Source organism: Sporothrix brasiliensis (assembly GCF_000820605.1).
Source record: "Sporothrix brasiliensis 5110 chromosome Unknown Cont17, whole genome shotgun sequence".
Taxonomy (NCBI): domain Eukaryota; kingdom Fungi; phylum Ascomycota; class Sordariomycetes; order Ophiostomatales; family Ophiostomataceae; genus Sporothrix; species Sporothrix brasiliensis.
The window spans coordinates 2,474,033-2,489,870 of NW_024467136.1; the positions used below are offsets into that span (position 1 = coordinate 2,474,033).

A 15,838-nucleotide genomic window follows, 5' to 3' on the forward strand; every position below is an offset into this window, starting at 1 on the left:
CCAAAGTTACGGAGCCTCCGGAGTACGATACCTAGAATGGTCCAACCGTTGACAACTGAGTCGACTGCATCACGTAAGTTGTATCTACATATGCAGGATTGGGGCTTAATTAATCCACAAGGACGACTGTCCCTAGCCCCGAGCGCTCGACCTGCTGACACATTTTCTGATTCCTGCAACAGCCGAGATTCTACATGCCAAAAGCCACGCGTCGCTGTTGGGAGGAGCGCAAGAAGTTAAGGGCTTTAAAGAGTACATCACCAACGAGGAGTTCCGCAAGGTTGTTGACCATGCTACCTTGAGCCGCAGACGCAATGGAAAGAATATCAAGCCGTGGAAAGCTCGAGAGGAGCCGGACTGGGCTACTCTCTGAATGGTGGTTACTTGGGTCGCAAATACAAGGTTTTGGCTAGCGGTGTTTTTATCATGGAGTTTATTCTACACAGTGGCACGGAGTATAGGGAGTATTGGGTTCGTAACAGTTCATGGAAGCTCTCGTTGCAAATGATGACATTTCTCGATCTCTGTTCAGTGGTCGTTGTAGAGAGCGGTGGGTCGCATGCGGAATGCAACGACGAGTGACAAGTGAATGTCATGTGACCACAATATCTGAGCCACAATTAAGCCACACGGTTTAGTCTCCGGCTGGTCTTCTTTTTTCCTATTGGGGTCGGTCATGTGACGCTGCCCCCCTTTGGAAAACGCACCAAAAATATTTTCCTAGGTTTTTTTCATCCTTCCCTCAAATTCATAGCCCCGAAAGTTTTCGTTTTCCTCACGATCCCTCTATCGCACATCACCAAGCACATCGAACAGCAACAATGGCCAACAACAGAGTTGTCTACCGTCGCCACAACGGGTATGTAACGAAGCAGCCAAGCCTTGTTCGAATGAATCGATTTTCGCCCATTTCCCCTGGCATCCGTCCCCGATCTCACCCAGCCAACGGAGAAAGAATACATAAACACGACGAACTCAGTTTGGAGGAGCAAGCATCAACTGACATTGGTGGCATGGTAATAGGTACAACACGTCGTCGAACCTGACGCGTGTCGTCAAGACCCCCGGCGGCGAGCTCCGGGTCCTCCACATCAAGAAGCGCGGCACTGCCCCGAAGTGCGGTGACTGCGGCATCAAGCTGCCTGGTGTAAGTAAACCACGACGACTTACCGGCAAAAGACAGAAATGGAACGAGTTGTGGCCCGAGCGAGAATGGGAATGGATGAAAAGGCACACAACGAATCGATCTCTTGTACCCTTGGACGAACGACGGACACGAACAATTTTCTCTATGCGAACAACCAGCCCCGTTCTTGTCTCATTGTCTCGCGCCGCATCCAACTCTTCGCTCGGGCCGATGACTCAGTGTCCATTTCGCTATTTTGGACCGCCGTGTTGACTGTATGCTGACCGTCGTTTTCCTCCACGGATATAGATCCCCGCACTGCGTCCTCGCCAGTACGCCCAGATCTCGAAGCCCAAGAAGACCGTCCAGCGCGCGTACGGTGGCTCAAGATGCGCCAACTGCGTGCAGGACCGTGTCGTCCGCGCGTTCCTGATTGAGGAGCAGAAGATCGTGAAGAAGGTGCTCAAGGAGCAGAGCGCGTCCGAGAAGAAGAAATAAGCGTTATGCCGACTCTCTTTTGTTTTTGCACAAAAAGTTTAAGGAGGGGAAAGAGCGCTTGGGGAGGAACGGGATGACCTCACGGCTGGCTCCAAAAACGCCGTGCCGACCGAGTGGAGAAGCGGGCAAACTCATGGTTTATTCACGGTGTTTCATTTACGAGGATGGTGTTGGGCAGGACGGATGCGGACTGCTCTGTTTTTGCGGCAGACTACCGGCTCTTCGACAGCTGTACACCTTTATTCTATTTCTGATAACTCAAAAAAAGGACAAAAATTACACAAAACCACTTCTGCGGCGGCATGTCTCTGTTTGCCTCCTTCATGCCCTTTTGTATCGTGGAATTATGGCTGTCTACCTGTCTTGGACTGACGGTATACGTCTTGAAATGTGCAAACCATCGCAAAACAATTGCCCTAATGCCGATATCTCAATTGATATGTTGGTGGTGGAAGTATTTCTGCGTCAGTACTAGTGTGAGAGTTGTTGCTAGGATGTCTGATGGTAAAGTCCGGACGTGCCAATATCGGCTGGATTTTCACCCACTTTAATACGTCAGCCGACAAGCCAGGCTTCAACTGTCCATCGCCCTCATCGTAATCAGCGACACGCACAACAATCACAGCCCTCCTTTCATACGCGCTCCCTACGAACCAGTCCTACGAAGCCATGAATTGTTGTCCGCGCGCGCTCCGCGCTAGTATCCGTCTTGGCCGTCCGTTTCAGAGCTCTCTCTCTACCTCGACAACAACAAAATCACCACGACCACGAGCAACAGCCTTCTTTCACCTGCCCCGGGCGACAGTAATCTGGCCCTGCACACCTTTCCACAGTTCTTCGTCAGCAAGAAGACAAGCATCTTCACCGCGAGAAAACAATAGCACCAATCCACCATCCGCACCGCGTGACGCCACCGACTTTAGCAGCCTCGATATACTGGGCAACACGCCGGTGCCGTCTACGTCGGTCGACATTTGCTATTCGAATGGGTTCAAGCTAAACAGCGGTCTCCAGACCATGGACGGCAGCGGAGTACTTCTCGTGGGTGGCGAGGCGTTTTCGTGGCGGCCATGGGGGGACAGAAAGAGCATGGTCAACCCGAAGGGGCAATGGGAGGTAGACACCAGCGCCTTCAACCTGCTGGGACTGGTGTGGCCACGACCAGGTACGAACCCGCTTTCCGTCCGAACAAGGCTCGAAGCAGAATTTCGACTCCGAGATAAGCAATCTAACCAGCGTGCCTTGCAGATCTGCTGATTCTTGGTCTGGGACCGGAGATACGTCCGTTGAGTCCCGACACGAAACGACACATCACGTCCCTCGGCATGCGTGTCGAGGTCCTGGACACTCGCAATGCGGCATCGCAGTTCAATATGCTGGCTACAGAGCGCGGCGTAAACGACGTCGCCGCAGCCTTGATACCCGCCGGATGGAAGAACGAGTAAGAAGGAAAGAATCCGGGCATGCATAAGAAAAGCATGGCGTGAGCTACCATGTAGCTCGACCGACCACTCTTGTGGACAATCTCTTTTGTGATTATAACCAGTTAATTGACAGTGAACAAGGACAATGAAAGTAAATGCCATCCAACACGTCCTGTGCCAATGATTGTGCGCCCTCTGTGTCTTGGAAAGCCTTTCGCCTCGGCAGTCGCATATGCAATCGCCACAGTTATAGAGCAATGGGCATTTACGGCTTGCCATATATAATACCTGTTACAAAACACGTAAACTGCGACTGGTTTAGTGGATTGCGTCGCCATTCACCAAGCTGTTCTTCGAACATCGAGTCGATGTGGTCAGGTGTATTCGCTGGTGCCTGTTCCTGGTGCAGGCACTTGTTAAGATACCTGTAGTAGTAGCGCCTGTCGTGCGTGCGATTATTCCGCCCGTAGCCGCAGTCAGAGAAACGCCACTATTTCCTAATACGTAAAGCCTGAAGGTTAAAAAAAATTAAAGCACGACATTTTAAGTAAGGAAACCTCCGTCTTGCGCAACACAAACAGGAACAACAAAAAGGAAAGCCGCAAAGCACACAATTGGCCTCTGCCGCAATTCTTGGTTATCGCATAGCCCACTGCCACCCATCAAACGGAAAGCGCGACCCGCTAGGAGCCAGACAGAGTCTGGGAAGCCAACCCGCCCGACACATGTGTGTGATGTCACTGCTCTGAGTGGCTACCAAACAGTGTGGGCGGCTGAGAGAACGAAGCTCCAACTTGGAGTCACACAAAGCACATCCACCCACGTTTGGTTTGACTTATCTTTTGATTGTCTCTGCTCCTTTACATTCTTATTTCGCCATTGCTGTCGAGCCATACGCGGCATTTCTGCGATTGCTACCAAAGGAACCCCAGGGACACGAGAAAACTGGCAGGAATCAGGGCCGACGTTACGACCGGCGACCGAGTCTGCGAGAGCGACTTTAAGCATCCCAGAGTGCGCGCACTGAAAGGCCGCGCCAGTCTACACTGGTCGCAGCCCTGTGAAGGCCCCAGCTCCTTCGGCCATGGCCTCTATCTACGGTTTGTCAATTCGTCCGCCCCCTTACAGTCTGGGGCTGGGCTCTGTATATCTAATGCCCCTCTGTCTAGATGCACACACCACGGACCCGCCGCTGCTGAAGAAGCACTCGTCGTTGATCAAGGTCGAGACGGCCCGCTACATCTACCCCTCTGTTCGTGTCTTTTTCCGACGCCATGAGCAGGAAGACCAGATGCCGGTCGACCCGGCGCCCCTGCCGCTCCTCGTCTTCGTCCACGGCCTTGGCGGCTCGGTGGCGCAATTCGACGGTCTCCTGACCCGCATGTCCAACTGCGCTTCTTGCCTGGCCGTCGATATGCCGGGTTGCGGACGCTCCACCTTTGCGCCCAAGGACTGGGCCGCCTACTCGTTCGAAGCGCTGGTCGATATACTTGAGGTGGTCATTGCCCAGTACCGCCGACCCGAGCAGAGTGTCGTCCTGATCGGCCACAGTATGGGATGCAGCCTCGCTGCCCTGCTAGCCAGCCGGCAGTCCCCCAAAGAGTCGCCATGCACGGGCTTGGTCGCCATCTGCCCGCCCGCTGGTCTGGACGACCGCACGAAGATTGCAATCTTCAAGACGCTGTTATGGATCCCTACGTCCATTTTCGACATGTGGCGTGCCTGGGACGCCCGCGGCGGCCCGAATAGCGCCAGTGTCCGCCGGTTTGTCGGCCGCGATGCCGACGAAGAGTCGAAGACCCTGCAGGCCAAGTTCAACTGGCAAAGCAAATCGGCCGTTTGGCGCCGCATGGCGTGGGGCAGTTTGCCAGCATTTGATGCAGCGGGTGCGCAAGTGAGCGGCCTCTCCGGAAAGGCTGTGTGGGAATCGCTTCAGCTGCCGGTCTGCCTAATCGCTGGCGATGGCGACCACATCACACCTCCGGCGGAAGCAAAGAAAGTGTGTTCATTTTTGCATGCATCATCCGTCATACCGGCAGCGTCTGCTGCAGATGCCGATATCGATACCCCAACAACGGTCCCTTCGACCGCTGCAGCCACCTTACCAGCTGTTCCCGCGACTGCAGGAGCAGTAAATGGCGACGCCTCGGCAGTCAAACCACCCGATATCGACGACATTGCCGATGAGGACTTTTTGCCCCGCCCAGCAACATCAACGCCTGATGACGATGAGACGCCGACGACCCCCCGCGGCGCTGCTGATAAGATTGATATCCCCGTTCTCCGGCGTCACCCGCCCAAATTTGTCGAGTCGCACGTCCTGCCGGCACCAGCAGGTCATGCCATGATCTACACACCGGCCACCATCGGTGTCGTATCCGGTATCGTCGCCAACTTCCTCGCACGCCATGTGACAGGGCGCCTGGACCGCGGCTGGCAACTGCGCTTCCTGTCACGCGAGGGTAAGTGGGACGTGAAGAACCTGGAGAAGTGGAGCAAGGTTGAGCCTGTCTCGAAACCGATCGCTGGTATATTTCGTGCCATGAAGACCCTGCGGCAGGTCGACGAGGTCCACAGCCCCAGGGTCTTTGTCAAGCGGTGGGCCAACGTTGTCAAGGATGTCATTGACATCTCCCATGACAACCCGGTCTATGACCCCCGCGAACTCGAAGCGGGAGGCATCCATTACCACAAATTCCCCACCGTGTCCAAGATCCCTCCGACCGACGCCGAGGTCGAAGTCTTCCACGCACTTGTAGAAAAGCTACAGGCAAAGCAGAGGAAGAAAAAGAAACAGGCGCTTGCGGAGCGGTCAACGTCGGCATCGGAAGAAACTGCCGCATCTGATGCTGAGACGGGATACCTGATTGGCGTGCACTGCCATTACGGCTTCAACCGCACGGGCTACTTTATCGTCTGCCACCTGGTGGACCGCTGTAACTACGAGCTGTCGCAGGCAATCAAGACCTTTGCCGAATGTCGTCCCGTTGGCATCCGCCATTCACACTTCCTTGATGCCCTGTCGCTGCGGTATTCGGGCGTGACGGATGACGCCTGACGTTGGAGAAAGTTGGTTCGAAATGGTGGCTGATTTTTGTTTCCAACGCAAACACATAGTTTCTTAGCTTTGTTTGTTTCCAAAGGGCCTGATTATTAGACGGTTGGGGCGTTGTCATTCGATTGACAAGTGTTTTATCCAGCTACTTTAACATAAAATGTTGTCATATTTGATGAGACTAATGCGATTGTGTTATAATTTCCTATATTATTTGGTGAAAATTTATATCTCCGTTTCTAAAGGAGAAAAAAAAAGAATGAGAAAGTGAACAAAAGACACCTCCATCCATATTTTGACCTTTGTTACTGATAGTCTACCGTAATGTCCATTGTCGTACATTTACTTTGACATTGACATTACGGGCCATAGTGACGATGCCACTTGAGATTGTTAAAAGGTGTGGGTCGGGGATAGATATGCTTAGTCACATAAATAGCTGCCACTCTCTGATAGCAAGGTCACTAAAACAGCAGCCCTGTAATACGACATACTACAGGCGTATCATCAGAGCTCTCCCATTCACTGCATCTCGCCCTCTAACGACAAACAATCACCATTGCGGGAAAGACGGGCGCGCAGCCGAGGATGCAGTGACCGACTATGGCGCAGTCAATGGCTCTACCAGACACGTCCAGCTTTATGGGCGTGGCGCTCGTAATCAATCGGAATCGTGAAGGGCCGCGCTTCGTCTTTCACTACCCCAGCATCATCACCCCACCGCAAGACTCACAGCACCGCAAGGAACTCAGCAATGAGGAGGTCGACGATGATGACATTTTTGTTGAGTCGACTGCCGCACACGCGAGAGCGGCACTCGGTGGGTCCCGGGACTTTATGCCCAACCCGAGTGAGCTGGCGCGCTGGAACCATGACGACCACCTCGTGGCCGACAATGGCACGCAGTTTGTGCCATGGGAGTATGTTGTCGGGCTGCCGACCAAGGCCCTGGAGGGCATCTTGACGCCACCGCGTGCATTCCACAAAAAGCGCTTCCAGATGTCTCTTGACTCGGTGACGTACATCTCGTACCCGGTGCACGTCCCAAGCAACGGCGTGTGGGCGCGCCGGCGAAACGCAACGGATAAGAACAACGGCAAAGCCAAGGACAAGGCGGCAACGACGCGCGGAGCCTCGACTGGGCGTACTGGCGAGACGTCCGCCGGCGGTGCTGCCCCAGCGACGCAGGGCAAAGACAAGGAAGAGAAAGTCAGTTCGATGACCATGTTCACCTTGGTATTCATCATGAGCCCCAAGCGTCACGAAGCGAACGAGTTGCTGGACACCATGTATACGCATGTCGTTCGGGAGGTCAACAAAGTGTACAAGTATTGCCAGGAGAGCGGAGACTTTATCTGGCAAGAGTGCAAGAAAATCATACAGCTCAAAGACCACGCACGGGAAGACAGTACGCGACGTCCACCCCTTACTATCTATCGACCCCGGATTCAATATGCTAATACCTCGTGTAGGAGTAAAGATGAGTGTTTTGTGGAAAGACATTCTGGCAGTATCATCGCTGGCGGCGTCCATGAGGGACACCTACGAGGCGATCTCCCGCAACCGGATTGCCGTTCTGGAACTCAACCTGAGCAAGGGATCCGTCGGGCATTCTATCCAGATTCCGATGCCATTCTTCGCTAGCGATATACAGCCCCAGGCAGGCGATTCCTTAAAAAATCTCTGGCTCACCACAGCCAACAATGTCTCGCGGCACGAAACGCTGGACGGCGTGCCAGCCTTTGACAAGTGCTTCGCCCTGCTTCTCACGGATGACGACGAGACAAAGATTATCGCGGAGCTCGAAGCCCGCGGAGATAAGGCTGCTGCGACTATGATCGAACTTGTCAAGGCTTCGAAGCCGACTCTATCGTAAGTGCTCTGACTCTCTTCGCGGATCCCGCATTTGCGTCTCAACCACTAATACCTTGTAGGTTCTATCAAGTTTCTCAGCTCCCGGACACAATACTCACGATCCACCAAATACGCGCCTATGCACAGCACTTCATATACTGGCGAAGGGCGATGGCCGTGCCGCCAATACATGCTAGGGACGTGTATATCCTGTCACCAAACTGCGACATTGACCATTTAGCCCGAGCCTCTGCGCTTTTTGCAGAGACATTTCCCTTTGCACCGCCTTTACCGGATCTTCTTGCCAGCCTATCGTCGGCCCCTCGACCGTATAAATCATTTTGCCCTACAAAGAGCCTGCGTCCGGCGTATTTGCGGATCTTGGCATGGCTGATTCGCGGCGGCTGGGTCTGCCAGTTGTGCACATTCGCCTACGTCGTTGTCTGGCCCGAAATCCAATATGAGGTCGAGTACAACCTCGAGGCCGAGGACCTCGCACGCATCAAGCAAAAGCAGCAGCAAAAGATGAGAGACGGTGGCAGGGGCAATATTCAATCCTCCCGCACATCCTTGTCCCGTGGTCTGAGCAGTAGCAATCTTTACCAGGAGAAGGAACACCGGAGGCAACAACACTACGCAGGAGACGATTCGGACGACGGCGAAGAGGGCGACGTTGGCGAGATTGGCGGCTTGTCGGAAATGTCTGGCACGATGTCGTCGATGCCGTCCTCGGCGCGCCACGACCGCGACCGTGCTAAGCATGGTGGGAAGTCAGCTGCCGAGCATGCCGCCGAGCGAGCGCGGCGCCAGCGCATGGCCGAAAAGGCGGCGCATAGCCTGGCTGAGCGGGCCACGGTCCACGCGCGCAAGCCAGTGCCCAAGCGGACAAGCCACCCGTCAATCAACAATGCACCGCATCTCGCAGGCATCCAGCCATACGTAATTATGGATGCGAGCAAGCCGACGGGCAAAGAGAGTCTGTTCCTGAGCGCCATTGAGCGCAACCTGCGTGCGTGCCGTGCCACACCCCCACCTGCAAGCAAGAAAGACGTGGCGGCACAACACGAAGGCCCGCGGATTCGCTATCCCACGAGCGGCAACGGCCCGGTGGACGAGACAACGGCGTGGAACGAGCGTGTCGCCGAGATGTGGCCCGTCTTTTGGAAACACCTCAACGGCCATTCGGCGCTGGAGCGTATTGCGCTACTCGAAGATATGAAGAGGAAGGATGTCTGGAATCTGTTGTCGTCTATGAGCGAGTACCTACTTTGTGTACGGCACTGGTGAAAGGCTTTCTGTTCCTTGGTTATGTACAGTTATGTAATCTGTTGATTGTTATGCTTGCGAAGACCAATTCGTCTGAATAAATCATCACGTCCCGATTTTGTTTAAGGTGCAAATATCCATATTTTGCAACACTTCATACATTTATGCGAACCAGTGTGTGGGACAAAGTCAATGTATAAGTATTCAGTCAATATAAACCGGTGTCTAAGTGCAAGCCCCCTTCGAACAACAGCGTACCATGGGACGCAACAACAGACATAGAGTATGGGGTGTATCTAAAGAACATGATAAACTCCGTACGGCCAACCATCCATCCGTAGTAAAGCAGTCAAAGATAAAATCAAAGCAAAGCTGATAACAAGGACCCACATCGAAGTACAGAAAATGAACACCGAGACAACGCGAACAACTGGAAAGGCCCGAAAAATAAGTCGACTCAACGAGAGCACAGATGAAAAAAGCAAAATAAGAGCCAACAATTATATAGCGACGTCAAATGAGCAGACCTGAACAAAAGCAGAAAGCAGTAAGAATGGGCGGACCGAAAAAAAAAAATGAAAATAAAGTAAAATAAGAAGTGAACGGTCCCAATACCGGTGCATAAAAGCGAAGAGAAGAAAGTAAGTAGTGTGCGAGGATAAGGTTGTAAGAGAAGTTGATGCCTAACATGTGCACCCAAAACAAAATCCAGGCAGTAGGAAAGTTCAGGGGTGGAATTGAAGGTGACAGTGAACCAAAGGGTAAACGTATCGGTGGCTTGAATTAGACGACGTTGGCGGAGACGGATGAAAAGAGGGAAGAGAAGGTCCCTCAGGACAGCCGAGTTTATGAGAGATCCATGAACTCGTCTTCTTCCTTCAGTTCCATATCGCCCCCGTCGTCATCGTCGCCCCAGAAATCGCCTTGCTCTAGATCTTGCGTGGCGATAACACCGGTGCCGCCATTGCCCGTCAGCAGCGAGAGTGTATCGATTTGACCGGAGCCGTTTAGCGGGTCGCCCTTGTAGTCCGTGTAGTCGGGTACGCGCAGACCGGACCCGTCCGTCCGCGAGTAAGTGAAGTGCTTCTTCTCGCCTTCGGCACCGTCGGGGTTGCGCATGGCAATCATCAGCTCCGAGGTCAGCCGGCGTTCGTCGTCAGTAATGGTGAAGGGCATCGGTTCGCCACGGTCATTGAAGTACTCAATGAGCTCCTCCTGACGCGAGACGTATGTGTCCAACATCCACATCAAGTCGCGGCACCAGCTAACAGCACCGTTGAGAATATCGCCCTTGTTGGGACCTTTGTCCTTCTCCTCAAGCGGCAGGCCGGTGGTAATGTTGCCAGCACTCGTGCCAGCCGCCCGCCGTGCTCCGGGGCCGGCCAGGCCCGATGTGGCCTGTGAGGGGCTCGCCAACCCCGTCAAAGTCGGTGACAGTGGTGTACCTGTGGAGATGAGCTTCTTGATTTTTTCATCCTCTAACCGGTGGCTGGGCACAAGCTTGCTGAGGTCTTGGATACGCTCATTGATGTTGTCACGGCGGCGTCGTTCGACGAGGTTGTGCGACTCCCGACGTCTCTTCCGCTTGGCTTCCTGCGTTGTGTTGATTGGGGCGCCGAGTTTTGCGGGCATAGATGTGCCACCTTTGAGGAGAAGTTCATTGATTTGGGCGCTGTGGAGGCCGCCGGGCTGCATTGGAGACGAAAAGCCGGAGCCGGGGAACGAAGAGAGGCTGTTGGGTGTCTGTGCCCACTGGCCTGACGCGGACTTCTCGTGGTTTGAACCATTTGTGCGGATCGGCTGTGGGGACCCTACGAAGGAGTCGACTGACGTAGTAGGAATGGAGGTGCCGATAGACTTGGAGTTGAGCGGGTTTCGTGCGGTGGGCGCCTTGCGAGGCATGGATTGAGAGAGGCGGGCGCGGGACTTCAAAAGGGCAGCCTCGCTGGCCTCGTCGCCGGCGAAGTTTGAGGTGGCCAGCGGAGAGCCGGTGTAGCCACCAGGCGACTGAAGAGAGCCAAAGGCATGGGGGTGCTGCATAGACCGGTACTGGCCCATGCTGTTCACGAACGGACTTTGTATCGGGTCGCCTTCTGGTGTGTTGGAAAAGCCGTTGATATTTGCCTGGTCGAGTGATAGGCCGTGTTGAGCAAACATATTTTGTGAATAGCCGCCGCCAAGGCCGACGCCGGTCATACCGGAGAAATCGTGGCCTCCCAGGCCGGATTGTGCATCGGCAGGACTGCCAAGCGTATCGAAGAGGTCGTCGTCGGAGATGAGTGCGGCGCCGCTGGAGAAGCCGGTAGAGTGGTTATTCTGGCTGGAGCCATAGTTGTTCTGGAACGACTGGCCGAAGCCGCCAGTGAGGTCGTTGGGGTCAATGGCACCATTGCCACCGCCCATCTGGCCGAAGCCGTGCTGCGCCATGATAAGGTGCTAATACTTGCAATGTTTCGTACACTTGTCACTGTCGTCTTTCTCGATTCTCGATGGCGTGAATGATGACGGAGAGCGTCCAAAGTGCCAAGATCGGTTGAGCGCGCGAAGAAACTGCTGGAGCAGGAGGGTTGGGAGAAATCTGTGCGGTATGGGAAAGAGACGCTCCTACGAGGATGGTTAGTCACACAGTTCAAGAACAACCAGTGCCTCTTACAAGGATCGCAAAACAGGGCCAAGTCTCCTACAGGTAGAGACGAAAATGCGGTCTATCGAGGCAGACTGTATAGTCGCACTTAGGCCTGATAGATGACAAGAGTGAAGCGTGTGAGAGCAGCCAAGGGTTGTATGGAAGCGAGGCGACGAGGGAGGATGAGGGGTGACGGAATGCGATCGGTCGAGGGTGCGCCAAAGGTAGAGGAAAAGGAAGAGGTGAAAAGTAAGAACGAAGATAAATGACTTGTCGGAGAAACAAGAATCAAAGGGAAACGGCACAGGAAGCCAGGTTGGCCGCTCTTGCTCGTCTTATTGGGGGAAAGTGCAGGGGGGAGGAGGGGAGACGAAGGGAGAAAGAGAGGGGAGTTTGCTTGGAGCGCTGTGCGTGGGAAGGTGGGCGGTGGCCTCGTTGACCGCCAGGTTTGGGGTTTCAAATGGAAAGCGAGTTAGGAGACTAGTCTGCATTAGGTAACGGGCCATTTGGGGCATTTGCGCTGCACGCACTATATGGCTGTCACCCTAAGGCGACAAGCGGAGGAAGGAGCAGGGGACGAGTGCAGCAATATGGAGGAAGGAGAGGAGCCAAGGGAGGGAATCAAGAACAGGGAGGAAGGAGGCAGAGGACAGAAAGGTAGAAGAATGCCCGGAAAGAGAAGAAACAAATAAAAGGACGGAGTCGGAATAAAAGGAAACGGAAAACGGCTTACGTTGCTTGGCTGGCTTGGCTGGTCGAATCTTGAAAAAATGGCAGGCAGACAGCTTGATAATGCAAGCTGGGGCGCGCAGCAGCAGGCAGTAAGTACAGTAACAGTACCCAAGTGTGACGCAACAGGGTCGAACGGCAGCAGAATGGGATCTGAAAGAGCAGCCGCTTTCCGGCGGTGTCAGAGGTCCTTGAGTTTCGGGTGCGCTCTATTTAGTACTGCCGCAAATCAAGTGCTCTTCTGGGGTTCGGATCACTGGAATTGCTCTCAGGCACAGAGAGGCAAGGCCATCAAAGAAACGGAGAGCCTCAGATAGGTCGTAGTTGAGCAGTGGTTGCGGGAAAGCCGGGCTGGACCCGCTAGGTTGCCGTCGTAGGCTAGTGGGTGTTAATGGCTGAGTCAACGGCAGGCTCGGTCTGGAAAGGCAAAGGCAAATGCGAAATGGCGATGTGAAATGGCAAATGGTGAGCCCAGGCTGGCGAAGGATGGAAAGCCTTTGAGCGGCTTTTGGGTGCGAGCACGCTAGGCTGTAACTGGGCTGGGCTGCGTCTGTGAGATCTCCAACTTCAGTGCACACACCCTGTATAGACAATATACGGAGGTCTAATTTTGGGCGTGGCCAGTGGGGCGGCTGTCAGTAGTGGCGATCCGCGAGCTGACACGCGTGGCTACTATTGCGGAGAGGACGAAGAGAGAAAGAGAAGCGGGGAGAAAAGACGGAGAAGGCACAGAAGAAGGAAGATAGGAAAGGGACGAGAGGCAATATGGAAATAAATAGGGCAAGCAACACCGAAACTGGACGTCCGAGAGGCGAGCTGTATTGACGCGGGCTATTGGACACTTGCTGGATGCTGAGCCAATCGTCTGGTCTCTGTGCCCTGGTGGTTTCCCTTTCCTTTCGTTTGCAGGATTCTGGCAGACAGCAGGTCGTCTGGCCGGGTTACCAATTCTGGATTATCTGACTCTTCAGATAGGTAGGGGGGTTGGTTGATGTCGGATGTTGGCAAGAGGGTGGCCGCTTAATTAAGCAGGCGGGCTGTAGTACACAGTTCAACACACGGTGCGTCCGCCTGTGCTGGTTGTGCGCAGGGGCAGGAGCAAATGGCGCTGGAGAGGTGGGATGCGACAGTCTCTGCGTATGCGTATGTATGTAGTGTCTGTGTGGTGTACGACGTTTGTGTCTGTGTATGCGTGCTTGGGTCGGCTTCGCGTCTGTTTGGCTGGCGTGCTTGATGGTAAAGGGCAAGAGATGGTGATCATTGGTCGGCGCGCGCATGCGGCGCGAGGCAGATATTTATACCTTTTATTGTCGTCCTGCATGTCTCTCGCCATGTCGCCTTGTTAACTGCTCGAGATGTCCTTGTTTTGACTTTACGTCGTGTCTTCCTTAGGTGATGACAATAGGATAGGCTGGATATGAGCACGGCGAGTGCACTCCAACGACCCATCGCCCAGGCCTCGTTCGTGTCCTGTGTCTTCTGACCAAACTCCACCTGGGGAGGGTGTGCAGGCCAGACAGACAGTCCAGAACGAAAGAAAAGACATGGCAAAGCTTCGATGATACCTCGATATGTGGGAGTCACAACTACAGAAACCAGGCACACACCCTGGAGAATTGAGGGCGGGTTCCGATATCAAGACATTGACCGCGTCTTGTCTTGCTGTAGGAGAGCGAAACTAGGCCTCAAAAAAGGAGATAATAGCTACCGCGAGCCTCAACAAGCGACTGAGCAGGAGCACCGCTGTCTGGTCTTTTACTCTTCGCGGTTTGTCTGCACCCCGCCTGGTTCTCTCTGAAATTAATATTTCCTTCCCACCCATCGTCCGGTAGCTGCGCTCTTGCCAATGACCACGTTCTCCAATGCTCGTTGTTTCTTTCGTAAACGTGGGCTACAACGCGAGCCATCCGCACATTGGTCGTGACCTGCATCGGCATGCTTAAGTGAGACAGCGAGCCACACCGCAGCCTGGCCCTGCCACACCCTTTATTTGCTCCCTTTGTGGGAGTGACACACCGCAGCCTTTGCTCAGCAATTCTTAGCAACTCTTCTCTCCTTGCCTTGCCTCACTTGTGTATATTGTATGGCGTGCTGCGCCACAGCCTCGAGAAGAGGAGGGATAGACTGGACGATCATTTGCCGTCGTGTATCTTGTGTGTCTTGGTCTGTTTCTGGTTTTGCCCTTTGCGAATGCGTGCGCGCCGTGCGCGCGTGTGTGTGTATGTTTGAGGCAAAGGTGTCTACGACGTATGGCCTTGCCTGCACGGCGACCAATCAACGGCAGGCGCACAGACGCCTGCTGATGGAGAAGGTTCGGACCAATCATATCTGCAGGTGCTATTCGTAGGAGCCTGCTCTCCTCCTCACAATGCCCCGAGAGACGAGCAAAAGGCAGTATTTCGACCACCACACACCCCCTCTTCTTAGTTCATCCTGTCCGACGTCGTCACGTTGACCTTTTTCGACCGTGCTGCAGGCAGACATTATTCCGCACTGCACCCATCACCCCGTGGCCAGATTCTCGCCGCCCGCTACGATTGCACACGCGTCGACTTTACAGGCAAACCACCAAGCTTCCTACAAATTACCCCCGTCACTCTCCACAGGCCGCTCGATCCTTTTTCATCCCTATTGATATCGGAAGAGACCTTGCAACGACGACATACGTTGCCCACCCCGTTGCGCTGTCTCGACTAAGTCGTCAAACTCGTAGAGCGCACCGTCAACTAGGTACGCTTGCAAGCATTGTTGCTAGGCGCCTTGCCTGCCTGGTAGGCATATTCAGTTGTCAACTTGTGGGCGGCCTGCTAACAGTTTGCTTCTGCACCGATATAGTTCTGGCCCAATAACAGGATACGCTTTCCCGCGCCTTTCCTGTTCGTCCCGGCCCTCGCACCTGCCCTGGCCCGCGCCTGGGATACGTCCGTCTCCGTGTCGGGCCACACCCTTCTACAACAACCTGTCCTACCTCGACACCTTCGCGGCTCTCCATAGGTCACACGCCCACCCCTTTCCCACACACCCACTTCGAACACATCGCATCCCGAGACAGACCTTACTGGCACCTTTTCGTATCTTGTTTGTCAATTTCGGGACTCTGGGAGTGTTGTGTAGATCACATTCGCGCCCTCTGCTTCCTTCCAAATACCGACGTTCCAAATACCGACGTTCCAAATACCGACGTTCCCGCTCTCTCCCGGCGTGAAGAGAACTATCCTTCTCTCACTTTCTTTCGAGACTTCCCTCTAAGATTACCCGAC

At 54.1% G+C, this 15,838-nt stretch overlaps 5 protein-coding genes across 5 annotated transcripts; 4 read left to right on the forward strand and 1 right to left on the reverse strand.

Moving 5' to 3' along the window:
• Positions 1-821: 821 nt before the first annotated feature.
• Positions 822-1,624, forward strand: SPBR_03171 (large subunit ribosomal protein L34e; the record flags this gene model as incomplete). The annotated part of the gene is made up of 3 exons (XM_040761474.1): positions 822-859; positions 1,024-1,147; positions 1,436-1,624. The coding sequence occupies 3 exons, from the start codon at positions 822-824 to the stop codon at positions 1,622-1,624; spliced, it is 351 nt and encodes a 116-aa protein (XP_040620726.1).
• Positions 1,625-2,641: 1,017 nt separating this feature from the next.
• SPBR_03334 (uncharacterized protein) lies at positions 2,642-3,069 on the forward strand (the record flags this gene model as incomplete). Its single annotated transcript, XM_040761636.1, has 2 exons — positions 2,642-2,789; positions 2,873-3,069. 2 exons carry the CDS (start codon positions 2,642-2,644, stop codon positions 3,067-3,069), a joined length of 345 nt encoding a protein of 114 aa, XP_040620727.1.
• Positions 3,070-4,132: 1,063 nt separating this feature from the next.
• SPBR_02524 (dual specificity phosphatase catalytic domain protein) lies at positions 4,133-6,106 on the forward strand (the record flags this gene model as incomplete). The annotated part of the gene is made up of 2 exons (XM_040760827.1): positions 4,133-4,148; positions 4,218-6,106. 2 exons carry the CDS (start codon positions 4,133-4,135, stop codon positions 6,104-6,106), a joined length of 1,905 nt encoding a protein of 634 aa, XP_040620728.1.
• A 639-nt stretch (positions 6,107-6,745) lies between these two features.
• Positions 6,746-9,244, forward strand: SPBR_02383 (uncharacterized protein; the record flags this gene model as incomplete). Its single annotated transcript, XM_040760686.1, has 3 exons — positions 6,746-7,511; positions 7,576-7,975; positions 8,266-9,244. The coding sequence occupies 3 exons, from the start codon at positions 6,746-6,748 to the stop codon at positions 9,242-9,244; spliced, it is 2,145 nt and encodes a 714-aa protein (XP_040620729.1).
• Positions 9,245-10,069: 825 nt separating this feature from the next.
• SPBR_02720 (hlh transcription factor) lies at positions 10,070-11,650 on the reverse strand (the record flags this gene model as incomplete). Its single annotated transcript, XM_040761023.1, has 1 exon — positions 10,070-11,650. The coding sequence occupies one exon, from the start codon at positions 11,648-11,650 to the stop codon at positions 10,070-10,072; it is 1,581 nt and encodes a 526-aa protein (XP_040620730.1).
• Between the last annotated feature and the right edge of the window lie 4,188 nt (positions 11,651-15,838).